The sequence below is a fragment of the Chanos chanos genome, chromosome 5, assembly GCF_902362185.1.
Source record: "Chanos chanos chromosome 5, fChaCha1.1, whole genome shotgun sequence".
Classification (NCBI taxonomy): domain Eukaryota; kingdom Metazoa; phylum Chordata; class Actinopteri; order Gonorynchiformes; family Chanidae; genus Chanos; species Chanos chanos.
Window position 1 is genome coordinate 25185394 of NC_044499.1, and position 27459 is coordinate 25212852.

Consider the following 27459-nt stretch of genomic DNA (forward strand, 5'->3'; position numbering starts at 1 on the left):
ATACACACACAAACTTTAAAGCTAGAAACAATAAATAGATACTCAAACGAAACAGGTTCCCATACCATGTTATTTACATACAAAACTGCTGTCAATTTTACGACGTGGCAAGATATGCAGTAACCTAAGTTAGAAATCGGGCTCTTTCATAAGTAGTATATTACAGACAAAAGATATTTAAAATCTAGACGACTTTGGGCATTGAAAGCGAAGACATCGTCTAGACGGTCTCTGAAACTGAGTCCATTATTTCTTTGTCCTAAGCACCACACTCTGGTCTTTAAAAGCTCAGAAACCTTTCATCTGCTGGGTAAACATAAGATGGCACCCACTGTTGACGTGATCCATAACCTTCTGTTTGAGCTGCGCCACTTCATCTCGCAGCACATTAGCGGCGGTGCACAGCTCCGTGTTCTGAGTTTTCAGAGTTTTCACCTTTTCTTCCAGTCTCGCCAGCCTCTCCAGCTTCCTCTTCCTACATTTAGACGCGGCCACGCGATTTCTCATTCGCTTTCTCTCGGCTTTAATTCTCTCCTGACTCTCCATGTCGATGGGTGACAAAGGAGGTGTCTCGCCGTTAATGTCGGGCACTCTCTGAGGCTCTTCTTTTAAAGTCCGCAGCCGAGGATGTAGGCATGGTTGTTGCGCGTTTGTCGGGTTCTGCAAAGGTAATGCCCCGTAGTTCGTAGCAGGATTCGTGTCCCCGTAGTTGGATCCTGCTATGGTGCTCAGGGCTCTGTTCAGTGATCCAAAGTTTGTGTAGCCCGCAGGTTCAGTGCGCACACTGCTGCTGTAGGGTGCGTTGCCCGTTTCAGAGACGCTAGGCGTCATGTCATTAGAAGTTACTCCTTGTGCCGTGGGATTGACATTGGGCGTTTGTTGTTGATAATGTAACTCCGCAAGTGCTTTAACGAACCCCTCGGCAAAGCCCTCTTGTTCGTCAGTCACGTTTTTGGGACAAAGAAACTGTGTTGGAGTTGGAGTAGTGGGTATGAACCCATTGCTGGACTGAATAATCAGTCGTTCCAGTTCCGGGGAGGCCAGTTTCAGCAAATTAACATCGGGAGATGTTAATATATCGAGGAACTGTGGTTTTAAATTCTTGGTTGGGTCGTTGAGATTCAGTGTCATGTTTCGCTTCATGGTTTTGTTCCCATTCCCACAGGCCTTCTCGTTCTGAGAGTTGGCTCCACTCAACGATTCGTCATAAAATGTAGCCTCCATTTTAATGGACTCGTATACTGCTAGACTTCTCTTGCTATCTCAACACGCAGACTTTTAAATCACAGACGTGCGATAACTTTTGAATTTTTCCGAGGGCAGTTCGACGCTTACTTTGTATATATCCGCGAAAGAAGTTTTTCAATCACCCTTTTGACTGGACTTCCTCTCGTGTTGGTGCGATGGTCTGGATAAATCGGTAAAGCCCAAGTTTTTTTGATTTGTGACTGACCATCGCTGTATGTCAAGTGATTGTGTGATAAACTCCTACGTGGAGTATTCTCTTGCGGCCCAAGTAAACAAAAACCCTCCCCCAAAAAAACTTTATCTTGCTGTGTAAGTACGATGACAGCTATTCTAACTCGATGCGAATGAAGAGTCCAACTGTTTCACTGTGGAAACAAACTTTATAAAACACTGTGCTGTCTTTGGACTGAAAATAACAGTGATGTCATATTAGAGAAGTTTCATTGGTCCGAAGAACTTCGATGGGCGTAACTTCGCAATGTTTCATGGGATTAGGTAATGTGTACACAGCAGTGCACTTCGGGATTACGTATTGTTGCTAAATCTCCCCGTACCCGCTGAATATTTTATAAAGACTTTTGTCACCGGACAGTTTCTGTGGGGGATTTACTCTCTGCCTCTCGCGGATTTTGATTAATGTTATGTAAATTCGTGTAATTATAAACTCTAACACGGTTTTCACCACACTGAGTCCACCACTGTAGTTAATCACAGCAGACGTCTGATTTTTTTTCCTTAGCCAGTTCTCTGGACTAGTTAACTAACATGTTAAATTGTGAGATTGTTTACATTTCAAAACTAAAGTAAAGATGATGTTAGTACCACTATGAAATGCACGAGTTGTTATTATTAATACTATTATTGTTGTTGTAACTGTTATCTTCGTACTCTTGTTCAAGTATAACCCATGACAAATTTTCACTTTGTTCTACGGCCAAGATATTATATAGGCGACCAATAAACTCATTTTTTCTTGATTCTTCTTGACTCCGCTGAAAACAGCTGCAAACGAACCGGGCCATCTAATGGCGGCCTCAAGAGAACGTGCTCATCGCGTCGTTGCCGTGGCTGCAAAGCAACAAACATTTAGAGGTATTTGGCACATAAACTCTGAATTCAAGTTTGGCATGTTTGAGCAAGTTTGTTTTTTTCTGTTGCAGCATCGACTGTCAATAATGACAGTAGGCCCGCATGCGTAGTCCTCTGATGAATACAGTTCACACTTACATGGGAAGGAAAAGAAGTCGTTGGACAGCGATCTCACACGTAACCAACCTATGCTTTAAGATAAGCAAAACGTTTGCACTCCGTTTCGCTGTATATGGATTGCGAATGTGACAGCAGGTGCGACCTCTTTGACCCGTCTGACCCACGGCCTGTACCACAGTGATGTAAAGCCCTTGATCCCGATGTTCTGGCCGTCACTTCACATGCATATCACCCAGTATTAATTTAACACCCCCTGTTATGAAACCATCCTGCCTGTACAGATAACCCATAGTTGTCATCGAGGTCCCTGTTTGGAGGGAGTAAGTAAACAGAATTTGTAGGCTAAATTACATTTGTATGTAGGTCAGACTGGTCCGAAATTTAAGAAACATGCAGTCCTTGCTGTAGGTGTTCTGTGACCGGTCTTTTCGTAGCGATTGGTTTACAAAGGGGTATTGCACACAACTCTTTGTAGCCCCATAGTTGCAAACTTGTTGATAACAATAATTTCAGAGGTTTTTATTGTTGACGTTGGTAAGGAGCAAAGCACATTCTTTTGTTTTTGGTGGCTCTGAATTTACTACCTGGTGTTATCAGAGGTATATTGCACGGATTGACAGAGGAGAATGACAGACCACTGAGGCTTTTTGCGGGATTCACATAGTTTTCTGGCGAATGCTATGTGGAGGCTACAGATATGTATGTTAGTACATTTGGGAAACAAATTCGCTGATTTCACACTGGACATTCAGTGTTAGGGAGCGCTTGCCACTGATTTAAAGGAGAAAGGCACACGCTTTTACACCGTTAAAGCAGATTACTTCTCTGTAACCGAAAGTTATTAATGGTTAGCCCGATGTATTCGTTTTCGTACATTTTGGTCATGCTAGGTATCCGTAATCCAAGCTCCATAGGAATTTTGCCGAGTTGACTGAATACTACATACAGATGTCCAGTATGGTGTTATATCTGATGTCGTTTAGTTGACGGTGGGTGGTAAATGATATCATTTCAACGCTGTCTGAGATGCCAGAGTTCGAAACATCGGGGTCGGCAATACAGTAGCTTAGTTAGTTAGTTGGTTAGAGTCTTTCAGTTGGATCGAAATTAGCGTTAGTTATTTCTGTTTATCGCTCATTTTCATCTTGCATGTTAAATGGAGAGACTCGTGCAATGAAATGTAACGTTCTTGGGCATGCTGCAGTCAGCTGCATGTTCACCTCTCCACCTGAATCAACGCTCGAGCTGCTCAGCGCATGATCCAAGGCGGAGTTTGACCCCGAGTCGATGTACTTTGCCCTACAGATGTAGGTTAGGAAAAATGTACAGCACTTCGTCTAGTCCGCCTCAGGTTGTGGTAGTGCTTGACATTGTGATCAATGAACTGATTCCCACATTAAGGAAGTATTATTATAAAACGCTGCATTTGCCAGTTGCTTCAACTTTTAACTGATTTGCGAGCCTCCCCAGCCCGATTTGTGTGGAGCATTGCGAGTGCGTTGTCTTGAGGTATTAGTAGCGAAACTGTAGCATGCTAATTGTATGTTCTGTTCAACTCTAGTTCACATTGCGATATTTAGTGTGATTGATTTCAGCGGAGCAATCTGCTCAGCTTGAATTCCCCATTTAATTTTTGTGCAGCCTTTTAGACTTGCTGGCTAAATGGCAAAAAGCATATCATTTGAAGAATGGCATTACATTGGGGTTGATGTGGGCACCTCCAGTGTGCGTGCAGCCTTGGTCACCTGGGACGGCCGCGTGAAGACCACTGCAGAGGAGCCCATTCAGATATGGGAGCCACACCCAGACCATTACGTCCAGTCCTCCTCGGACATCTGGAACAAGTGTTGCATCTGTGTGCGGGTGAGTGGCAAACTTTAGACAGATTAGAGCTCACTAAAAGTTGCAGTCACTGAAGTGACTGGACGGATCCTTCTCTACACTGTAAAATGTTTCTGACATCCATTGTTCTGGCTCTTGCAGAAGGTGACTCAGGACATCAAGAGTGATCAAGTTCGGGGCATTGGTTTTGATGCCACGTGCTCCCTGGTTGTTCTGGATCAAAGCTTTCAGCCAGTAGCTGTCAATGAAGATGGTGAGAGACACCTCAGTTTCCCCCTACCTGGCCAATGTGTCACACTCTAGCCGCAGTGCAGGCTATTTTAAATAGCACCCTTGGCCTGTCACTTGCCATTAGTGATTTCTCCAGCCTGTCCATGTGAAGTGGTATAAAACAGTTGTAGTGATACTGCTCCTAGCTGTCTGGTCAGTATTACGTTCTGTGTAACTGAGGGTAAAGAGAGTAAGCTTCTTCAGAGTCATGTCACATTGTGGTTTTGCGGTTTTACATCCTCTCCTGTTGATCTGGATCAGGAGTCAGTGAGAGGAACGTGGTGATGTGGATGGACCACAGGGCCACAGAACAGGCTGCTCGCATCACAGCACTGGGCCACAGGGTCTTGCAGAGGGTCGGAGGGGTCATGTCTCCAGAGATGCAGCCGCCAAAGTTATTGTGGCTCAAAGAGGCAAGGGCTCAGACTGTATTAGCCCGTGTGTGAGACTGAAAACATTTATTGTGTCATTTGTGGGGTGTAATGGGGTTTTGAGTTTGTCTTCATGCTGTCTTTGGGCAGAACCTCTGGGAGAGCTGTTGGAAAAAGGCAGCACACTTTTTGGACCTACCTGACTTCCTGTCCTGGAAAGCCACTGGTTCCTTAGCCAGGTGAATCTAGTCCTAATCTACTCTAGTCCTCTGTGTCTTGTTTTTCTGCAATCAGAGGTGGCAAAATTAAAAGCAAATGTACTCTCGCTAAAAAAAAAAGTACTCTAAGTAAAGTTAAACTGACAATCATTTTTGTAAATTGTAAGTGAGTGACTATTTTACTCTTGCTCAAGTATGTTCTAGGTGGGATATTTTAACTCTGCTAATTTTTTTTAGCAAAAGTACTTCTACTTTTGCCATCTCTGTCTACAGTAACATAACCAATTCTGAATCATAACTGATCAAATCCAGCCCAACCTAATATTGAGCACATTCTTCACATGACATCTCTTGCACCTACATCTTTGCAAGGCTCAGAACTACAACAAAATCTTCTTTCACTTGAGGAATTACTGAGTTTAGTCCCCTCAATGGCATCTCTCTGTGCAGGCTTGTAAAATAAAATGAGGTTTTGATTTAGAGAGGAAATAAAGGCTGGGGCAATTCCTGGATGAAGTGCTGATTCATGAGACTGTGCTCTTAAAGTGTGCGTGTGTGTTATTCGTCCTCCCTCAGGTCTTTATGCACTGTAGTGTGTAAGTGGACGTACTGTCCCCCACAGGGCTGGGACGACACCTTCTGGACTGCCATTGGCCTGGAAGACCTAGTGGAGAACAGACATTCCAAAATAGGTATTGGGCTCATTTCAGAGACACTATTCAGGTGGCAGACTGGTTCGTATGAGTACAGGCAATGACATTCTCAACTCTTGAGACCATTAGGACCATCCTCCACCCCTGATTTCCTCTTGTTTTATTGATTTTAAGAGGACGCAGGCATTGTGTTCTTTCTTAATGTTCTTATATTCCTCACTCAGAAGAAACAAAATGGGAAAGTTGGTGGTTCCTGAGGAAGCCCTGACCCTTAGCTTTATCTTGACTCTTTGACTAAAGGTGAGCAGACCTGTTGTCCAGGCAACCCTGTGGGGGAGGGGCTTACGCAGGAGGCGGCAGAGGAGCTGGGTCTGAACAAGGGCACTGCAGTAGGGGCATCTCTAATTGATGCCCACGCTGGAGGACTAGGTAACATTCCCTCTGCCAACAAAGCTGCAAATCCCTCCTGTAGATCACTGGATACTTCTGTCACTGTGATCATTGTAAGGTGTTTTATTTGTCTCATTCAGGTTGATTTGTTGAACAGTGTGTACTAAAAAAACATGAAGGATTATAATCTATTGATAAAACTGTGTAATCTGATTTACCCTTGTAGCTGGTTTCAGTGCTTTTACATCACATTTCCTTTTAGGCGTGATTGGTGCAGATGTGAAAGGGTTCAACCTACCTTGTGAAAATCAGCCAATCACATCCCGCATGGCAATAATATGTGGGACATCTTCATGTCACATGGCTGTGAGTTTTATTTCCCCTCTAATTGCAAACTGACCAAAAACCTGAATGTCAATAAGTGAATTTACCCTGTGTGTGTGTGTGTGTGTGTGTGTGTACAGGTAAACCAGCAGCCTCTGTTTGTGCCAGGTGTCTGGGGGCCCTACCTTTCTGCTATGGTGCCTGGTCTGTGGCTTAATGAGGGAGGACAGAGTGCGACAGGACGGCTGGTCAGTTCACTTCAGTTTAGTTCAGTTCAGTCCTGTCCTGTGAGCGGCTGGAGCTGTCACAGTTCACTTCAAACTGGAATGGATGCAATGCTTAGAGTTTTGGATTGTCTGACTCTCACACTTTCCCTGTGGACTGTCTTAGTCTGTCACTCTGATTCACACTGGTTAGAGCTCTTGATGTTTTTGTGTATACATTGTGTGTGAGGCCAGGGAATAACTAGTAAGTTAGATGGATTTGAGGGTATGCACTGGACCAGAGCACAGTGCACCTGATCTATGGAGTACACTGTAGTAATTATATATCATGTGAGATGTGTTGAATGTATCTTTCCTAAACTTTCCTAATATTTATTTTGGTCAATGAGTTCTCTCTGTTGGCAGATTGACCATGTGGTGAAAGGGCATGCGGCATTCCCCCAGTTAAAGGAGCTCTCAGAGAAAGGGTCAGGGAATCCAGACCTCTTTTCAGTGTCGCCCTGCATATAAAAACAGTATCATCATCTGTTCATGCTTTTATGGTTTCTGTTAAGGCTAATGTCACATATATATGTCCATTCATAGCCAGCTGAGCTCATCTACTGTTGTCGTCATTGTGATAAATATTTTTCAGAGGGGAGAATATCTACACTGTCTTGAACCGACACCTACACTCGATGGCCAAAGACCTGATGCAGCTGGACCAGCTGACCACCAACCTGCACGTGTGGCCAGATTTCCACGGCAATCGTTCACCACTGGCTGACCAGACCCTGAAGGGCATGGTGAGAGGAAGCTGGCTTTAGGCATTTTAGGTCTCTCTGACTCTGCATTCTGCGCTAAAAGTAGAATGAAATGCAGGCTTGGAGGCAGTGAACGATAGTGTGTGTCAGAGTTATTTAAATCACTGAAATGATAAAAGCTGCAGTAACCATCATTACTTTATACATTCAATATGACACAGTACAGGTATCATTCTCTCATCATATCTGGAGCTAAGTTACAGTGAATATCTTATTAAAATTCTCTGAACTTAGATGAGTTGAAAATGTGTGTGGTTGTTTTCTTTTTTTGCAGATTGTAGGGTTAACTTTATCCCAAACCCTGAATAACCTGGCACTGCTGTACCTGGCTACAATGCAGGCTCTTGCTGTGAGTCTGAAATAACTTTATACTGAACACAAACCTTACCATTCACACCTGAGAATGAAACATTAATATAAATTAATATTATCATATGATATTAAATATTCATTTGTGGTTTTTAAACTCTCTCTGTCTCTCTGTTTGACTCCTCCCCCGTGACAGCTCGGTACCAGACACATTCTGGATGGCATGAGGAAGACAGGACATGACATCAGCACTCTCTTCCTGTGTGGGGGGCTCAGTAAGAACTCTGTGTTTGTGCAGATTCATGCCAATGTAACAGGTGAGTGCTCAAAGCTCACGGCAGTCAGGGGCTATGACCCTTACCTCCTGAACTCCAACTGGACAACTAACTGGAGTTAACTCTTACTGCATCAACATTACATGGAGAAGCTTAAGCTGAAGTTGAGCAATTTTTCCCCTTTCCAGGACTGCCAGTGGTCCTTCCAGCTGAGAGAGAGGCTGTTCTGGTGGGAGCTGCCATTCTGGGTGCCCGTGCGTCTCTGGATTACAGCTCCATACAGGTACATTACAGCACATTCACACAGGGACACCTTTTAAAACACTTACACTGTTCTGGGGTGAGTTTATGATATTAGCCCCTAATGGAGCGGAATATGAGAGGAGTTGGGGAAAACTGATCTTAGACCTGCTGTTACACAGATTCCAGAAACACTAGAATGGTACCATGTAGCTACAGGCCTGAGTTAACTAAATCCAGTCACCGTCTATTAATATCCTCTGTTCATTCACTCACTCAGCCCCGGGCATCTGTAACTGACTGACATTACAGGTCTGAACCTGAGTAATAGTTTGTTTTTTTTCCTGTTTTTTTTTCTCCTCCTTCCTGAAGCAGGCATATTTTTTAAATGAAAACAAATAGACTGTGTTTTTCAAGCATATCAGTTGAGCTTGTTTTAGGGGCAAGAGAAGGCAGTGAGTAACATTTGAGTATGAGTAACTCTTTTAGTCAGGTTACATTTGGTATTTATGATTACTGTGGTCTTATATTGAAATCTTCTAACACGATTTCACAGGAGGCAATGGAGAAAATGACCAAAATAGGAAAGGTTGTACAGCCCAACCTTGATCAAGAGAGGTGAGACAGACTGACATGTGAACTGACAAGAGAATTGTGCCTTTCAGAGTCAGTTAAGAGCCTTATAGGAGAATACCTGGATGCAAAGTCAACAGGCTGCAAGCAAGGAACACTGCCTCTAGATTTCTCTGCTTACCACGAAATCACACTGCTTACCATACATACTATAGATGTGGTAAACTGTCCAGAGTTCAAATTTTGAAATGTTGACACTTACAGATGTGTGTGTGTTTCTGTAGCTTTTACAGGAGAAAGTATGAAGTGTTCCTTCATCTGTTTGGCCACCAGAGGGAGTATGTGGCCCTGATGCGAGATTGACGGCTTCACACGCAACATTTCTCAAGAAGACCACTTATAATTACCTGCAACTGATCCTTTTGTAGGCAATGTGATGAATCCTTAACAATTTTGATTCCTTAAAAAACTGCAAAATTAGTATCTTGAAAATTTCTTTTTTGAGAAAAAATTATTATGAAGTATAGTCACAGCAGTGTTAATGAACAGACTTGATTTGAGAGACTATAATACAAATAAATGAATGAGTCATATAAATGTATGAACGAACAAACAAATGAAGGAATATTTTGCCTTTCCTTCCTCTTTTCATCTCTTCCTCACAGTCACACGCCCCTCTTTCTCTTTCATCTGTCCTTTCCGTTTTGTTCCATATTCTAATTGTAGTTGACTATGGGGCAGCAGGACGGATCAAGTGAGAGCAGTGAACTATAATGTCATGTTTCATTTGTTTGGGTGACAGGAAAGCAGAAGCCCTCACAGCTGGACAAACAGGAGTTCTCCTAGCACTCACTAACCACATTAAAATTCTCATGGTAAACAAGCACCAATGACAGAACAGCACAGCCAGATTTAACCCCTGCTACTTCCACCAGGATCTCTCACATACATCTCACTTCTGTGGAGATGAAAGTTATGTTAGAGACTCTGGATCATGTTCAACAATGTTTTAAAGAATGTGAATGATTTCATTACAATACATGATACCTGTTTGTGTTAGTAATTTTACGGTAAGATTATGTTTATTGCTCTAACTACTATTTCCACAGTGTTTAGAGAAAAGAGAGAGAGTAACCCTTTTTTTTTCAGTTGTCAGGGATGTGCAGCAAATTGAAGATATTAAATACACAAGGGAACTTGACACATTAAACTGTATTTCTGGGAGTATGAGTAGCTTGAATTGTTTTAATTGCAAAAGGCACCAAAAGTCAAAGGCACCACAATTTCCCAGCAACTTCAAAGCTTTATGTAACAAGCAACAATAATGTAGTATGTCTGGTAAGGTTGGAGGTTTGTTTTTAATGATGATTTACTTGGCATGACCTTCTGAAACATGGTAGTATACCAGGCCTGTGTAGACACAGGGATCATTCTCTTCTGGTTTGGCAGCTGGTGACCTGAATGTCATCTGGGTTACCTCTGAATCTGTCTCCAGAGCTCTGGTCAGGTGAAAACCAGTTTGAAGAGGCTTTCCTGTCAAATGTTATGGCTGAGGTGTGTAGCGCAGATACTTCTTCCCAGAAGGCAAGTCTTTAGTGTACACCCCGTTTGGGAAGAGTTTTGCGGCCTCTTCCTCCGGTATGTTCGGTGGGACCATGACCCGTTCCCCTGGCTTCAGACAGGTAACAGAGAAAACATCAGACAGCATGGGGTTGAGAACACGGTTGTCATGTTATGAGGTGTCTTATGTGGGGAAAGCCCAACTCCTGTAAGAATTTGCTCCGCCCCTGTCTAACACAGCTCAGTCTAACACTTAGAAATAATGAAACATCACACACACATGCACATCAGAACCTTGATAAGCCAAACATTAATGTTGGTGTCCAGTTGGAGAGAAAGGCTGTATACCATGTGGCCCTCCAGTAGGATAGAGTGCCTAACTCTGGTAGAAAGTCAAACTCTGACAAATGTAAAAGACTATAAGTTTACTGATCTGAACATAATGACTTATGTCACATGATTTATGAACGTGGTAGAACGAGTCTCAAATAAGTAACCCAATAAATCTTTTTTTCAGAACATAATGTAAGCACGCATTAACCGTACTGTTAGTATCTGTCAGATATACCTGAAGGTTTAGGAAAAGGGCAAAAAATATATCAGTAAGTTCAGGGAAAATGCGGGTTCTCACCTTCCAATCTACTGGCGTAGCCACGTGTTTGAATGCGGTCAGCTGCAAGGAGTCGATAACCCGCAGAATCTCATCAAAGTTCCGTCCAGTTGTGGCAGGATACAGGAGCGATAGCTTCAACCTCTTATCTGGGCCGATCACAAACACCTGAAAAAGGTGAACATCAGCTTAAATACCATGACAGAGCTTAGTGATAGTGCTGTCAGCTTCTCGGCAGTGACTCACATCCTGCAAGACCAAATTTAACCTTTTGTGACAAAGAGACAGTAGAACATGAAACACTGTGATGCATGTGCTAACTCCTACTCATTGTTGAAACTAAACAATCTACCTAATTAATTTTCGGTCTAGTCAAACAGTAAACGACAGTTATAAACCATGTAAAACACACTTTTTGATCTGCCCTGCGACAAACTAACAGCCTACACATACTGCCAGGTTACTGAGGTGATGACTCTGTCAGCACCTTCCAAGACACATTGACCTAAATATGTGAGCGTCTGCCTGCCTTCTCATAAAGCAGCCACTTCAAAGTCAAATTAAGTTTCCTGAGAAGTCACAGAAGAGAGGGCAATGCTATTCACATGTCATAACTTTAGAGTGCAGAGGGAAGCTGGAGCCACACTGTATTACATTAGACAGCTGAGGGTCGCTCTATTAACACTTAACTGGAAGACAGATGTGAGCCTTAGTCAGACGTAATTGGGTAATTCTTAAACTATGGTCCATTTTGGTCAGGAAAATCTTAGCATTTAGCATCCAACATTTTTCTTGATATAAAATGGATTGCTATGGTTTATGTATCCATTCTGTGGAAACACATCCTGATAGTGACTGTGATAATTTTGTTAAATAATACATCTTTCACTCTAACGTTAAGAGAAAATCATTGTTTCCTGCTGTCAAAATGACATTTTGTCATATTTCTTTTAAAATCTCATGATATGTTAGCCTGCTAATGTCAGCTTTAGAGTTAGCATTAAATATACACAGAATATACAATATTAAATGAAACTTGTCCAGTTGTTTTTACATTTCACAGTAAAACATTTCATGTTGGATAAACTTAGAAACCTAAGTTCACCTGCTGCCTTGAAAACGTGAATAAAGTCAACTTGAAAAATACCATTGTTTCAATTCAAAAACTAAAGTTGAAAAAGATGATTTGACCACCAAGCAGTTGCTGTCTTGGCGTTGTTTTTTAAGTTTTCAAAATTCAGATCACTCAAAGTTGGAGGTCACTCTTTTCTCAAGCCATGTGTTCCCCTGTTGAGTGGCTGTTGCTGTGGTTACCAAGTATACAAGCCCTAAAACATGATCCCAGTATTCTATTTTGTACAGTGTGGTGGAAATGACTGAACCCAATGGACAGGGGTTCCCTTTTTATGAAAAATACAAGAAAATGTGAACAAATATTCCAATACATAATATATTTCATTAAAATAGACATTATTGTCTAATTTGTATATGAACTCGACATTATTTTAATATTAAATTCAAAATAAAGCAGGGTTGAAGGTCCAAAGTCCAGCTTATGGACAAAGGCAATATGGTAAAACCATACATAAAAGACCTCTTATTATGTAGTAAAATTAATCACTGAGCTATTATTTATTTTTTGTAAGTTCCTCTTGGTGTGAAGTAAGTATGACAAAAATAAAAATTAAGAAATATTTTTTGTTTTTCTTATTTCTCCCAGGAACACAAAAATTACCACGGTTGAAGAATCACCCAATTACAGTACTGAGGATACAGTTTTTACATACGTTGCCACGAGAACTTATACTCACACAACGGGCAGTCAGTGGCATGCCATCTTTGTCCTTCTCATCTGGGTCCAACATGCCAAGGCTCACGGCCAGCTCCCGTTTGTAATCCGCGATGATAGGGTAGGGGAACACAGCATCAGTGTCCTCATTATTGTAAGACAGAATATCCTGCAAAACAGTTAGCTGTCACCGTCTGTGGTAAGCGTTAGAAAACTGAATCATGGCAAACATCAACGTACGGCCTAACCAACCTTGCACCAGCCATGGTGTGTCTCCACAGTATCGATGGACAAAGCAAGCATCTTCACATTGCGTTTTTGAAACTCAACGCTCAGTTGAGCCGCGCGCCCAAGCTCTGTGGTACAAACTGGGGTGTAGTCTCGTGGATGTGAAAAAAGAATGCCCCAGCTGTTGGACAAGAAGACTGACTAAAGTAAGAAAATCTTAGCATTTCCTTGTCGCTTTAAACTGCAAGCAACTTGAGCGGGATCTGTATAAAGTATATTTTAACGGAGTTGTATTGCTCATGGTTCTTTTGTGGTTCAACACATGAAGCTGTGCAAGCTCTTAGCTGAAAAGAGTGTCTTAAAAAAAAACCCCAGTCACAGTTGTACAATCTACCACATTTGCTGTGTGATGTGATAATGCCGCGATAGGCTTTTCTTCGAGAGGTCGCCTTTTTCTGTGTGACTGAGGCAATGAATTTAGTGATTATGCTATCATCAGCAGTCCTACATAGTTCTGGCAAATGAACATATTTTATATTTGAAATGACTTGCACAACTGAACAGAGATGGCAAAAGTAAAAGTACTCTTGCTAAAAAAAAGTACTGTAAGTAGACTTAAACTGACAACCGTTTTTGTAAAGTGTAAGTGAGTCACTATTTTACTCTTATTTGAATAATTTGTAGTAGAGATATTTTAATTTTATCTATAGTAACTATTATTTGATTACCGGTATTGCTGCTTTTACTTTTGCCATCTATGCAAATGAAAAACACCGGGATCCCTCAGACGTGGTGTATTCATCTGAATATTCAAACCACTATTCAAACTTACCAGTGAAACGAATTGTGGTTTGCATCTTGTATCATGCAACTGCCATAAAACACTAGTATGTTTATGATTTGAATATTAAAGACGTTTATCTTATCTCTTGACTAAACACGATGTATTCACAGCATTGTTCACTACAGAAAATTGTTTGCCTGTAGAACTCAGCTGTAGTCCCTCAGCTCCACATACTGAATCTTCTGCCACATTTGTGTGTTCTAATGTTAATTTAACGAGATCAGCATTTTACTGGGGTCAGGATTTGCACGATTTAAGTAAAACCCGCCCTGACTTCGCTGTAACATCATGAATTCGCGTGACAGTAGGTAACACGAGGCAGCCCACTTCAAAGTTCAACCGACAATCAACCGTTATATTAAAATAAGAAACAGGCTATACCTGAAATCAACTGAACTGTCATTTTCTCATTCTTTGGTCACTTGTGGCCTATATAGTAATTACGACAAATGTTGCATTTTAAATAGGCTTACTGTAAATGTTAAAATAGTTTACGGCATTAGATTCGGCTAGTGTATAATGCAGTCATAACAGTAATAACGGGCACAACTCAACTAAACCTCTCGCTTGGACACATAGTTTGGCTGGTAACGAATCGAAGTCTGCCATAAATACTGAGCATCACAGGTGAAATTTCCACCGTCCAAGTTCGCTACGGAATGAACAAACATCTTGCCAACTGATACAGAAGCAACATAACTAACAGTGCAAAAATTACAAACAGTAGGCTAATCTCGTTGTTCTAATATGGCACTTACCTATCTCCAAGAAAGTCGTGCAATTTAATATTACCGATGGTAGTTTCAGCCTCAAAATTGGGAAATTCATCCCCCAACAGTAGTCCGGGCATTATTGCTGCTCGGTGCGAGTGCCTTTGATGTCACCAGTGCACTAAGATCAAAACCACCGAAGGCGGCGCAATTTCACCAAACCACAATGACAGGATTTCCTTTCAAAAATGTAGAGTGACCATATAAAATAAAGTGAAAGACACATTGGAACTGTACATTTGATGTCACTCCACAGATCTCTGTCTTTCGTTAAAAAAAGTATTTTATCATTATCCATAGCATACTTTTAGTCTCTCAGAAAGATTTGAAGAACCTGATTGCTGATTGTTAATACGTCTCTGTACATAGTAATGAGGTATTTGAGGGGACCTCAGCTGGGGGTTTCTACTTTGATCCTTCCGCTCCGTCACATGACGAAGGTTGACTCCCTTAGCTGTCTGCAGCAGCGCTAACTTAATTGTATACCATTTAAAACTACATTAAGATGCAGCAGTTGCAATGCTGGAAGAAATGACTTTCAACAGACTCTAGTAAGTGTGGCCAGTTTGATTAATCAATGCAGTAGGTACAACTGTCCTTGTTTTATATCCCGCAACAGTTAAAACTGTCTCCGCATCACCTGCTGACATGCTGTCACCGAGACCGAAAAGGAATGGAAGTCGCAGCGGCAGCATATTTGGAGCCAGCGGTTCAACGGGCAGTGGCAGATTTGACTTTGGGTCAGCAGCCAGATTTCGGACGTTCGATTGCCCGTCGCGCCGCCGAGCCTCTAGTTGTTCTAACGTCGCCTCCTTGGCATTTGGAACTATCCCAACTGACGATGCTAAACGATGGAATCAGTCATTTTTCACAATTGCGCTGAGATCTTTAATGGCAATTGATTTATGGCTTTCTCGGCGGCTTGGAGTGTGCGCTTGTGAGAGCTCGTTATTAGGCAGCATACGGCCACTTGTGAAGCTGACTGAATTCACAGGACACGGTATACCGTGGCTGGCATGTACTGCGTACCTCTTTCTGGTCAGTAATACAGCAGCGGAGCAGGAGGTTTCGATAAATTTGCTGATGGGTAAGTTAGTTCCTTCGACTCTGCCCCGAACATTATGTACAAATTACACTAGTTAAATCCCTGGTTTCTCTGCCGGCTTTCTCCGTCTGCTTCTCCATCTGTGTTTTCTCCCGTCTGTTTTAGTCTCAGCGCCTACTTTGACTAGTTGTTTTCATCTTTAGAGATGCAAGGTGTTTAGATTTCAATGAATAGCCTTCACCTGTAGGGTTAAGTAACTGACCACTGACATGCCTCCATTGCATTGTGTGTATATGTTCGTGTGTGTGTGTGTGGGTGTTGGTATGTTTGTGTGTGTGGTTAAATACCACATATTAGAGCAAAAGTTTAATCTTTTTAAATCTTAATTTCACTTTATGCACACATGCACACACACACGTATACACAAACACATCACATCTTATTTCCTACCCTCACATTTAATGAGTGGATCAGCAGCAGGCTCTGGCTTACGGCCAGTGTCCATTTTTACCCCCATCAGTGAACATCCAGTAGCAGCTGCAGTGTCAAAGGCCTTGGGTCACATCAGTGGAAAAAATGCTTGAACCATCCCCCCTAAATAAAGGTTCACTATGGGGAACAAGAGAGATGCTGGCAGAGGAGATCAGACTTGTCAAAATATTGTGAAGGCTAGTGTGGCTTCACAACCTCTCAGTTCTGACCAAGGTTAAATTTGTCCCAGGAAAGCTTTTTCCCAGCTTTGTTGTCTTGGCAATACAAGGATGTTTTATATTTAATACATTGATTGTACTGACTCTTTCTTTCTTTCTGTCTGTCTTTCTTTCTTTCTTTAACCTTTTTTCTCCCCCCTCTCTCTCCTCTCTCTCTCTCTCTCTCTCTCTCTCTCACAGCGTTAGCACTAGACCGAATTCTGGCTGGCATAGTGAAAGCACTGGTATGTCGTTACTGGTCAGCTCCCAGTCGCTCTGACAACTTTTCCACTGTCCCACTGGATCGCTGCACCCTCCCATCTGGCCTTGCCACACGAGCGACCATGTGTGCCCGCTTCCTGCTGGCCCACCTGGTGGTGGATGCCCCACTCCGTGTCCTTGTCCTGTCCTGGGCCACTCTGGTAGGCCTGTCCCGGGTCCTACTGGGTCAGAACAATGTGACGGGCATGGTGTTTGGTCTGTGCATAGGATATTGCCAGTACAGCCTGGTGGAGAGGTTCTGGGTGCCCCTGGACTGGCTCCAGGACATACTGTATACGGTGATGGGAGAGAGCCAGGCAATGAGGGGATGACCTGTGGTTGCCAATAACACTGAATAAACACTGTTGGAGAAACCTTGACTATGCTGATAGAAGCAGCATTGCAAAAGAAAAAGGCAAGTCTAGGTGTAGCATATTTCTATACTTGATTATTACTAAGAGCCCAGTTCAGGTATGTGTAATGGTAGGTATGTGAACAGATCAAGAGGTCATAATTGAGAAATGTGGTTTTCAGTTCATAACTGAGAAAAGTAGTTTTGTGAAGACTTTGAAGTTGAAGGCCAAGTGGCTATGATAAAGTGGATGGAGGACTAAGCATAAAAGGACAGTTTTACTGAAACATTAAGCAAACAGTTGAGGCTAGAAGCTGTTGTCAGTCGTTGTCTGACTGGATTGCACGAAATCATCATATCGATTTATGTTATAATAATTTGTTTCTGAAATTTTTATGAGCGTGCTATGCATCTATGTGTTATCCATCAAACCCAACATTTTGTGTACTGAGATTATTTGTTTGATTAAAAATATGACTTTGTTTGAGATGGGTGTCTATTTTTGTCTTATTAGATTTGGTCAGTCCAACATATTGCCCTTTCCCTTTGACCTCTTCCCCCAGCAATTCTAAAAGATCAGTCTTATTTTGCATATACAGTAAGGCAATAACTCACACATCTGGCATACTAAAGGTTTAACTCTAGCTTAACATAGTCCCTTAAACCTGTTTAGTTGTTTGATATCTACAGGAAATCCATCTTCCAGGCTACAATAAAATAATTTGTTCTTAAAAAGAGAGAGAGATGTTTGGAGGCCTGTGTCATAGTTATACATAGTTATATAATGGTTTCCAGTTATATGATGGTTTCCAGTTTTACCATAATGTCTTCACTGCCCCTGGCCAGAGAGGTGTACCATCTTAGCTGGATGAGATTGTCTCTGCTTGTAAACAAAATACATCCAAAATACCAAATTGACCTCAGCTGTTTTCCACTTTCTCTTTTGCTTGCCAAATCAGTATCACATTAGTGGAAAAACAGTATCCTATCCTTCTCAAGTTTAGGACAGGATATGGCCGTTAAGTGGAAAGGACAGTATCCTATCCTGTCCAAGGTTATCACCTGTATTTATGTATGTATTAGTCCAGTAAGGTGGTGTAGTATGGCAGAGATAGACAGAGCTACCTTCTTCCAGTGGACTGTTACCCTTGCAGGACTTCAGGTCGTTTCCAGTGATCCAGTCCAGATGCTCGGCAGAATCATGATTACCTAAATCGAGCCTGTCTGTGGAGACAAAGGCTGTGTACTCTTCCGGGCCTACACGCTGTGTACCCTTCTCTTATTATGGCTTGGTAGGATATATGCTACTTGCACTGGCAGTCAAATGACTCTAGATGGCAACCTTGATCCATCAAAGCCTAACTTTAGCGACCTGTATTGATGTTCTCAGGCAGGGTCTGTTGTCCCTGCATTGGGAGAACCCATCTGATTTACACTGCACAATTCAGTTCACTTGCACCAATTTCAGATTCTGAGTCGACAGCTATATGTTTGAACAGAGTTAGCTAACAATGACAACCTAGCAACAGTGTTGTGAGTTATTTTGACTTTCATGTCTTAGCAGACTGGTTTCTGCCTGTGTGTCCTCCATTCCTATTCACCTGTAAAATATGCAAATATTATTCTCACTATTAGGGACATATAAGTGTTAAACAAGCCCAGAGCTTTCCAAATTTACTGGTTAAATTTTGAAAGGATCTTGGCGTAGTCCTTGCTGTACTGGTACAGTACAGTAAAGATAGTACAGTAAAGGAAAGTCTGAGCCTAAACTATATCCTACTATGTCACTGTTTTAGAGGGTTCTCTTGTAAAATACAACCTAAAGGAAAAGGCAAAAAGTGCACAAAATATACAATGTTGGTGATGTTTTTAACTTTTATTTTTTTAATCATAGATAAAAACATAAGATTGAGTAGTAAGACACACTGAAAAGAAGTAGCATTTGAAATCATATTTACAATGAAATCAATCCATTAATTTAAAAAAATGGAGAAAATATCAGTATATTTACAAATGTAATGCTTTTTGGTGTCTTTGTGTTGATTTTAGGATAACCATCACCTTTAAGGCCATATAAAACTATACAAGCACTCCACTGGATAGCATTCTTATGTAAACAGTGGAAAGTTATAGCAATACTAAAGGGTTTTAAGGTTAAGTACCTCAGGTAAACACAAACATCTTGTAATGTATATACTGATCTTATGATGCAAGACGTATAGTTTCCCATGCAAAGCTTTGGGTTGCTGTCACATTGTAATTATGTGGCTCTCAGGAGGCATATTGGGCTTCTTTCTCAGACACTGCCTGGTCTCCCCAGCCTCACATCATACGTGACCATATGGAAGTTGTCCCAGGCATAGAGCTTCCTGTTGGCTGGGTTGTAGTCAATCATGCTGTTGTAACGGTAGCGATTTTGGAAGGGTACAGCCATCGCTCTGCTCTCCTTGGTGCGTGTGTCGTAGACGTAGTTAAGGGTGGTGTTTGGGGAGCTGTAGCTGGCCACAGTGTACAGTCGACCACACACCATGAATGTGTTGGCCACTGTGTTCTTGCGAATGTTGGTCTCCCAGGTCTGAAGGACCTGCAGGGTATCCGGGTTGATTTTAGCAATGACGATGGCTCCTTTGGCCTTGCTGGTGCTGTAAATGGCCCACAAGCCCTCCTCGTCCACTGCCAGGTCGATGTCAGTGTACCCTCCCCATGAATACGGGTACTGCCCGTGGAAACCAGCATGGGGCAAATCCTGACGGGCCGCCAAGTTCTCAGAGGCCAGATCAAAGCGGATCAGGGTGCGGCTACGCTTGCGCTGGTAGTACAGCGACCCACGGTACACAGTGGCACCGGTGCTCTCCACCGGCTCGGGAAGAAGCACTACTTTGGAGGGGAACCCTCGCACCAGTTGCTGCATGTTCTCGTAGGCGAAGATCTGTTTAATGTCTTTGCCCACGGTGTCGATCCGCCACACAGTCTCAGGGCCATAGGGAACCCCAGGGGACTCAGGGTCCTGGAGCCAAACTCCATACTTACCCGAAATACCATCAGCCTTTCTGTGGGTCTGTGGCACTCCCACGGACACCACCTCCCCACAACCTGTAAGCATGGATTAAACAACACAAGAAAGAAAGATTAAGAGATTAAACACGCAGATGACTTTCATAAAGGCCTTTTTTGGGCCATTTGACCTGAAGACTGGAAGGTAATGAGTGACTGGAATTGAAACAGGATTCATCAGACCTGTGTGGTTCTGGATGCTCTCCTGGACCCGATGAGGTGCTGGGACTTCTGACACCTCAGCCTTTAGCTCTTGGAAAGCAGCATTGCCTAACTGAAAAGTAGGGTCTGAACAGGGAAACAGGAAGAAAGAGACAGAGAGAGCACAACGGTAGGTCAGATATCATCCAATGGAATATCTACCAAGAGAGATCCTATTTATGAATCATATGGAGCCATCTCTGGAATTCTTTCCGATCTAACATGAACCACCATTAGTGTAACTGGTGGTGATCTATGAGTTTTACAACACAAACAGAGTCCGCACTAATCTACCTTTGGAAACCTTTATCACTGCGTCGCTCTAACAGACAGGAATGTGTCATTCTGCACTGGATTTGAATAACAGCTGCCCACTGGTGCCTGCAAGGCGGGAGACTTTCCCTGTGACCTGTGTTGCCGTGACACCCTGATACACCCACATATATACACACAAACACACAGTAGTGTTTGAATAATATGTTCAACAGAAATGAGGAAATGATGTGGAAATGTGTAGTGGAACTTTAATGAGCCAATGATGGTATTTACAGGAATGGTACTATTTCCTTCCAAGTAAGGTTTTACTGTAATATCTTTCAGATCAATCTTACATTCTCTCATTTTTCAGCAGTTAGGCAGGATAGAAGGTATAGTTGTTTTCACAAACACTCATGGTCACAAACATGCACACACGTGACTAACAAAGCAGTAAAAGTTGCATCTTTAAAATCCTTGTTGTAAATTCCAATCCTACTGCGTGACCAAACAGAGAAACGTGATAGGTTTCAAAGTCACTCCTCTTCCTCTGGTCTATTTCTGACACTGTTAACACACTTCATCTGTCTAGCCATCACAAACACGACACCACATTAGCAGTTAAAATGAAAAATTCAGAGGCCATCTCCACTCGTCTTTTATACAGACTGTAATATTGATTCCCCCTAGGTGTCTTCCGAGACTCACCATGGTCTGTGTTTTGGCTGAAATCCTGCAGCGTAGGGATGCCATGTGCTGAGGGGCAGGGTTGGTCCCTGAGTCTCCCCGTCTCCACGGTCAGTTCCTCCACTCTTCTCTGCAGCTCCTGGACCTGCCTGTTCAGCTGCTCTTTGTCTTGCTGTAGCTGGTCTCTCTCCAGCACAACCTGGGCATCCACCATAGCTCTGCCTCCACTTCCACCACCACCAAGCACCCGACTAACCATGACCTCCAGCAGTGTGAGGCGAGACTTCACGTTTTCCATCTCTGGTCCCCTGTTTGCACTGGCACAGCTGGCTTCTGCTGGGCTGTCTACAGTGAAGGTGTATTGGCAGCGCCCACTGTGGTCATTGCCCCTTTGGAAGGTGGCTCTGCTCTGGCCTTCACTGGCCAGCACCAGAGAGCTTACCAGCAGGATAACCTTCATCCACATTTCACCTGAGGCCTCACAATACTCAAAATGTCAAGTCAAATCTTTCCCACAACACAGAGACTGTAGTCCTCCCCCTGCTGTGACTGTTCAGATGTACAAACTGAGTAAATGGGATCCTTTGAGATGTTTCCTATTCTTTTATAATGCTATGTCTACTTCAATGTTTGCTTGTATATCACAGGTTTGTTTGCGTCCTGTTAAGTTTGGCTCTGCTGTTGTCCAGATTCCTTTCTGGAGCTCTGAGAGGTTGTGAGGTGGATATTTATACAATAAACCCAAAGGTCGTGGGAGGAGACGCAGAGCAGTGGGGTCTGTCTGAAAAAGAGAGGGAGAGGCAGGAGAGGTGTGGTGCGAAGCAGAAACACTCCTCCCACTGATGTTAAGTAATACAAGGCGCTCTTCTGGTTCGGCTTGTTATTTATGCTCATCCAGGTACCACACTCTTTGAAAAAAAAAAAAGATGCAAATTAATCTTTTTAAATCTAAACCAGTCACTAGTAGGTGATGTATGGTTGTTTATGGAAATAGAGTGTCCACAGTGTTTGTCACTTCAAAAGCCAAATGCTCAGAGACATGTAACAGTTTTTTAGAAGTATGCAGAGCATGAACCCCCCCGTGTTTTTCAGCTTTGAAAGGTTTGTTGAGGTGTGGACATTAGGGGACATGGCAAATAAGTTTAAGAGGGCAGGATACATCACGGGACCTCCCTAATTTGTCTCCTGAGACCTTCAAACCTCTGTTAGAAGGACAGGGGGCAGACATCTGACCCTCTTTGATCAGCGATGGACGGTGCAGTGTGGTAAGAAGAGTAAGAGCGTGTGTGTGTGTGTGGTGTTTGGAGTGGCCCTGTGTGTTCTGTCTGAGGCAAAGGTCAATAGCCTTCATCGTCTTCATCTTTCAGGGTATGTCTGCCACACGTTACAAACATTCCTGTCAGTGCTGTCCCCTCCTGTATTTAACCTTAGTGACATGGTCCAGTCAGGTTTAGGTTTCTGTAACCAGGCACCTCACAGAGACAGGAGAAGTGGTCACCATTCAGAGACTGACAGGATATGACACCATGAGCTAGTTTTATGGACAAGGATTAACACCACTCCTGGACTCAGTTACCTACCACTGGTGCTGCTGGGCCCACTGACTTGGCTCTAAAACTTTTGCAGAAACAAAAGTATATTCATGTGCTAGTATGAAATGACATTGCCAAAAGGTGGTCAGATGATGAAGTCAATTAATCTAGGTGGTTTTGCATATCTTGGATTAGATCTTGTGACATCAAAATGCCTGTGATCTTTAATTGCTTGTTTTTAGAGTTTAATTATGTGCAGATCTGCTCTCAAGTCTACAGCACTACATTAGCAACTTTGTTACATCATTAGCATTGGTTCAATTTCACTATCACGGAGAAGCAAAAGTGCGTCTATTGCTGGTCGTTAGATTCAGTTGGCACTGGAGCAGAGAGCAGAGAAGATCTCAGCCTGTTTTTGCATGCCAGGTCAGGGAGGGACTCTTTCTTCAGCTCAGATGTACCCAAACCTTGGCTCTGTCAAGGGATGGATGAAGATTTTTTATGTCCATTACTTGGATTTTGACCACAAAGTAGAGAAAGACAGAGAGGAGGGGATTGTTTATTTGCAGGTGTGGAAAACACGTGTCTCTCTCTCTTTCCCTCTCTCTCTCTCCCTCTCCCCCCTTGTCTTTTCTCAGTCAGTCGGTCGTATGTTTAGAGGGGTGTTTCACAAAGACAAACACACACCAGTCTCTTAGCCTGAGGCACAGAGGCGAGCTGGGCTTGTGGTCATGTTTACCAGCCACTTGAGCCACGTGCCTGTCCGGAGATGGGTGAATATTGGAGGAGAAAGAGAGAGAGAGAGAGAGTCCATGTGGCTCTGACATGTTGTTTGGCTGAAAACAAATGATTGAGAGTTATCCAGAACACATGTCAGGCATCCATTCTTTCCCCAGAGCACTTGGGGTAATGCGTTTACCAGACTCACACCAGGTATTAATGGTCCACTAACATTCAAAATAACTGCCTCAATCAAGATTTGTTTTATACATTTCCCCCCTGAAGAACAGTGCTCTGTTCTCTCCCTCTGCTGAACTCACAGCATAATGCAGGAATTTTCCACAGAGACACGGAGATCAAACGACACAGCGAATACTACTGCTTATGAAAAAAGACAGAGTTTGGAATGGTCCCGTTGGTCTGTAGCTCTAAATTTTTCTTTTTCCATTTTACCTGAACTACATTAATTAATCATTTTAAATGCCTAAATTCTCCAAAAGGGTTTATTTTTTGGAAGAAATGATAGCACCATAGGCTATGGTCCATTTCAAAGGCAGAGCTGGTTCACAATAATAAACCTCAGCCGAGTCACAAAGAGTGATTACAGAACCCCTCAGGGAGACAGTGCTGCCTGTGATGGGGAGGTGTGACACTGACACTTAATACCATGGGAAAAATGGAAAAACGATAAAGAGAAAAACAGTTTAACGACCACACGAGTAAAATGATCTGTGAAAAACTTTTCTCTCCTGGAATGTGGCCCAGAATAAAGTAACACCACAGACAATGTTACATTCTGCCAGTTTACCACTTTCACACTCACATATGTGCTCTTTCTTTCAAAATCAACACATCTTTTTTCCAATTCAGAATCCAATCACAAATAAGTGTCCATAATCAGGAATCAGTTTAAGTAATCTGTCCAACACACTGGTTAAAATTTACCAGCAGCATCCTACAGCTAGACATGGGAGTTGTAGCTGCAGAAATTCCCACATCTAAACACACTATGACATGTTACACACACTGACACGTAACACATAATGACATGTAATACACGGTGTGTGTTACATAGAAGTGTCCTCCCTGTGCTCAGGTGATTGTGACACACTTTTGGCTAGTTACTGCTCCTAAATTCCAGTCTCTAATTCAGTACTGCAGATATCCTGAATTTTATAATAATAATAATAATAATAATAATTGACAAAACCATTGGGGCAACCTCAGACTGAACTGAAAGCAAGAGAAAAAAGGTGAGTCTTTAATCTAGATTTAAAATTGTCAATGGTAGAGCACGCCTTGACGTGAGATGGGAGACTATTCCAGAGCCTAGGGGCAGCAACAGAAAAAGCCCAGTCACCTTTGGTTTTGAGGTGTGAGTGGGGGACTGAGAGGAGTTGTTGTGAGGATGACCTAAGAGATCTAGGGGCAGAATATGGAATCAGCAGATCGGTGATGTATTGTGGAGCTAATCCATTAAGAGCTTTAAAAACAAATAGTAAAATTTTAAAATCAATTCTGTATTTCACTCGCAACCAATGCAAGTGAGTCAGGACAGGAGTGATGTGTTGTCTTTTCTTTGTTCCAGTTAAAAGTCTAGCAGCTGCGTTTTGGACCATTTGTAATCGAGACAGGGTGGACTGGATCAGCCCCATATACAAAGAACTGCAGTAGTCTAGCCGTGAGGTGATAAAAGCATGGATGACCGTTTCCAGGTCCTTATGAGATAAAACCAGCTTAAGTTTGGCTATGGATCTAAGCTGATAAAAGCTGCCCTTCACAACACTAGTGACTTGCTTATTAAAATTCAAAGAAGTGTCCAAAAAGATGCCAAGGTTTTTAATTGCATTTTGCATTGCTTAGGCAGTACCGGATTGCTTCACGGAGAGCAACTCAAAGGAGTCAAAATTAGTCAAACTAAGGGTGTTAGGAGAAAATTTAGCATTATAGTTTAGAGCTACACCCCCACCTTTCTTTGCTGCCCTAGCAGCACAGGAAAAGGAATAGTTAGGGGATGAAGCTTCATTTAAAGGGAGAAAAATGTCTGGCTTTAACCAAGTTTCACACAAACCCATCATGTCAAGGCTAAGATCACTGATCAGGTCGCTAACAAGCAATTCCATAGGTGAAAGTGATCTGATATTGATAAAACTTCAGCGTCACCGGGCTTACAGTAATCATTTCAGAGGAGGGCGTCAGTTGAATTGGAACTAAATTGCTACGAAATATGGCCTACATTTCAGGAAAATGAGTCATTAAGCCTGCAGGTTAAACTGGTCACTTTTATAGCCTAGCAGGTGTTAAAACAGAAGGGGAAAGAGAACTAGATAGAGATGGAGAGTCAGTTTCGTTTTATTGTCATTGTAGACTGCCTGTGGTGTAAATATTTAAGGGTTGCATATCTACCTGTAGGCTCATCAAGATGAGGTCAATCACCTGATGATAATGAGAATGTGAAACCGATAGTGATGGTTTGAATAAGAGCTGTGTAGATGCGCTGACAGGCTTGGATTCACACACGCACACACACACGCACACACACACACACACACACACACTGTTTCACTGAATGTCTTCTCCAGAGCACACCTGTGTCCAGCAGCACCAGAGAGGCAGAGATTCCCACGGCCTCACACCCCCAGAATAACCTTTTGGCTTCAGAGCACAGGTGGATGACAGACAGGGTCTGTGGGCTGGAGCCTAATGCTGGAACTCATCAGAGTGAGAAAGGGCTACATGTGCTAGCGTTCTCGGCAGCGTGTTGCACAAACATGGTGTGAGTCAGGATGTTTTTCAGACTCCCGTGAGGGTTGTGTAAGCTCCATTACCGACAGTGGTGGAGGTGTCAGTAACAGAGATGGAGGGTTGGCTGGGAAGAGGATGGGTGTGTTTAAGAGGGTGTGTTGTTGTGTGTTGAGATGAAAGGTTGTCTGCCATCTGGGCTCTGTGAATGGTAATCATAGGTGAATCAGAACATTTCAGTTGTGATGTTTATGCCAGAGTTGCACTGTAATGCAGGTGTTTCAGACAGGAGAGGTTTTTTTCCTTTTAAATATGAGTTATAAAAGGTACACATTATATCAGAATCACACACACACACACACACAAACAGAGCCATAGAGGGAGAATAATAAATGCTGATGAATAAATGATTAGTTCATACATGCATGAAATGTGATGCTTAAATACAAATCAGTGTTGTCTCTCTTTTTCTTTCTCTTCTTCTTTATCTCTCTCTTTTTCTTGTGCCCATCCATATTTCACCCTCCCACTTACAGGGTTGCACAATCTAAACACACTGTATAAAAGTAGTGGAATTCCAGTGAAACATGTCAATAATAACGTATTATTTTAGCCTTCTTAGGTATGCTGTCCTGTGCATACAGGTCCATTCCAATGACCTGCATAAATTCCTAATGACATCATCTCAGCAACTGTCTCGAGGCCTTAACACACCTTGATGGAGGGCGTATATTTGTGTCTGTGTATGTGTGCGTGTCTGTGAATGACTGAGAGAGTTGGAAAGAGAGTTGGATAAAAGTGAGTTTGAGCGTCTGTCGCTTAGACAGCTGTGTTTCTTTTCAGCATGTATTCATTGCACAAATCCTGATTGTATTTTATGTTTTTAAAGGTTATGTAAAGAGCATATGGTTAGGTCATTCAGTTGAAGCATATTTAGCTTCCTGCTGCAGATTTAGTTTTCTCTGCTGCTACCTCTCAGATTGACCCTTGACCAGAACAGACACTTTGGTCTGGTCCACATAGAAGAGGAGGTTATATGGGCTCTTTCACAGTCACGCTTCAGGTCAATTCATGACTTCGTTAGCTCCAGTTCAAGTGGAAAAATGGAATTTTGTCAGGATTGAGACAACCATTAAGGGAACTGAACTGGAATTACAGAGAGTTTAACCAA

The 27459-nt window shown here is 42.6% G+C and overlaps 5 protein-coding genes across 6 annotated transcripts; 2 read left to right on the plus strand and 3 right to left on the minus strand.

The window, feature by feature from the left end:
• Positions 1-10: 10 nt before the first annotated feature.
• Positions 11-1583, minus strand: LOC115812074 (transcription factor AP-1). The gene has a single exon (XM_030774561.1). It carries the CDS (start codon positions 1222-1224, stop codon positions 289-291), a length of 936 nt encoding a protein of 311 aa, XP_030630421.1. The 5' UTR covers positions 1225-1583; the 3' UTR covers positions 11-288.
• A 2206-nt stretch (positions 1584-3789) lies between these two features.
• Positions 3790-10167, plus strand: fggy (FGGY carbohydrate kinase domain containing). 2 transcript variants are annotated; one of them, XM_030774067.1, is made up of 16 exons: positions 3790-3966; positions 4099-4320; positions 4441-4552; positions 4831-4982; positions 5091-5179; positions 5735-5850; positions 6112-6240; positions 6464-6567; positions 6666-6773; positions 7155-7216; positions 7384-7534; positions 7827-7901; positions 8058-8178; positions 8325-8419; positions 8933-8994; positions 9234-10167. In XM_030774067.1, the coding sequence occupies exons 2-16, from the start codon at positions 4120-4122 to the stop codon at positions 9310-9312; spliced, it is 1656 nt and encodes a 551-aa protein (XP_030629927.1). In that variant the 5' UTR covers positions 3790-3966; positions 4099-4119; the 3' UTR covers positions 9313-10167. The 2 variants fall into 2 exon arrangements, with proteins under 2 accessions (XP_030629927.1, XP_030629928.1); XM_030774068.1 differs by lacking the exon at positions 8933-8994.
• A 325-nt stretch (positions 10168-10492) lies between these two features.
• LOC115812935 (peroxiredoxin-6-like) lies at positions 10493-14830 on the minus strand. Its single transcript, XM_030775495.1, has 5 exons — positions 14739-14830; positions 13161-13317; positions 12931-13077; positions 11141-11287; positions 10493-10621 (listed from the first exon to the last, which is right to left on the minus strand). The coding sequence occupies exons 1-5, from the start codon at positions 14828-14830 to the stop codon at positions 10493-10495; spliced, it is 672 nt and encodes a 223-aa protein (XP_030631355.1).
• Positions 14831-15398: 568 nt separating this feature from the next.
• LOC115812336 (phospholipid phosphatase 6-like) lies at positions 15399-17077 on the plus strand. The gene is made up of 2 exons (XM_030774820.1): positions 15399-15837; positions 16686-17077. The coding sequence occupies exons 1-2, from the start codon at positions 15399-15401 to the stop codon at positions 17075-17077; spliced, it is 831 nt and encodes a 276-aa protein (XP_030630680.1).
• A 2316-nt stretch (positions 17078-19393) lies between these two features.
• On the minus strand, positions 19394-21760 carry LOC115812337 (myocilin-like). The gene is made up of 4 exons (XM_030774821.1): positions 21273-21760; positions 20718-20779; positions 20335-20439; positions 19394-20190 (listed from the first exon to the last, which is right to left on the minus strand). Exons 1-4 carry the CDS (start codon positions 21758-21760, stop codon positions 19394-19396), a joined length of 1452 nt encoding a protein of 483 aa, XP_030630681.1.
• Positions 21761-27459: the final 5699 nt, after the last annotated feature.

Coding starts and splice junctions, on each gene's coding strand:
- LOC115812074 (XM_030774561.1), bottom strand. CDS start 1,224: ATGGAGGCTACATTTTATGACGAATCGTTGAGTGGAGCCAACTCTCAG.
- fggy (XM_030774067.1), top strand. CDS start 4,120: ATGGCAAAAAGCATATCATTTGAAGAATGGCATTACATTGGGGTTGAT. Junction 4,983..5,090: donor AGTTATTGTGGCTCAAAGAG/GCAAGGGCTCAG, acceptor GTCTTTGGGCAG/AACCTCTGGGAGAGCTGTTG. Junction 5,851..6,111: donor GAACAGACATTCCAAAATAG/GTATTGGGCTCA, acceptor CTTTGACTAAAG/GTGAGCAGACCTGTTGTCCA.
- LOC115812935 (XM_030775495.1), bottom strand. CDS start 14,830: ATGCCCGGACTACTGTTGGGGGATGAATTTCCCAATTTTGAGGCTGAA. Junction 13,078..13,160: donor CACACCATGGCTGGTGCAAG/GTTGGTTAGGCC, acceptor ACTGTTTTGCAG/GATATTCTGTCTTACAATAA. Junction 11,288..12,930: donor TGCCACTGACTGCCCGTTGT/GTGAGTATAAGT, acceptor CACCTTTTTCAG/GTGTTTGTGATCGGCCCAGA.
- LOC115812336 (XM_030774820.1), top strand. CDS start 15,399: ATGCTGTCACCGAGACCGAAAAGGAATGGAAGTCGCAGCGGCAGCATA. Junction 15,838..16,685: donor TTCGATAAATTTGCTGATGG/GTAAGTTAGTTC, acceptor TCTCTCTCACAG/CGTTAGCACTAGACCGAATT.
- LOC115812337 (XM_030774821.1), bottom strand. CDS start 21,760: ATGTGGATGAAGGTTATCCTGCTGGTAAGCTCTCTGGTGCTGGCCAGT. Junction 20,440..20,717: donor GCAGGCACCAGTGGGCAGCT/GTTATTCAAATC, acceptor TTCCCTGTTCAG/ACCCTACTTTTCAGTTAGGC. Junction 20,191..20,334: donor GAGCATCCAGAACCACACAG/GTCTGATGAATC, acceptor CCATGCTTACAG/GTTGTGGGGAGGTGGTGTCC.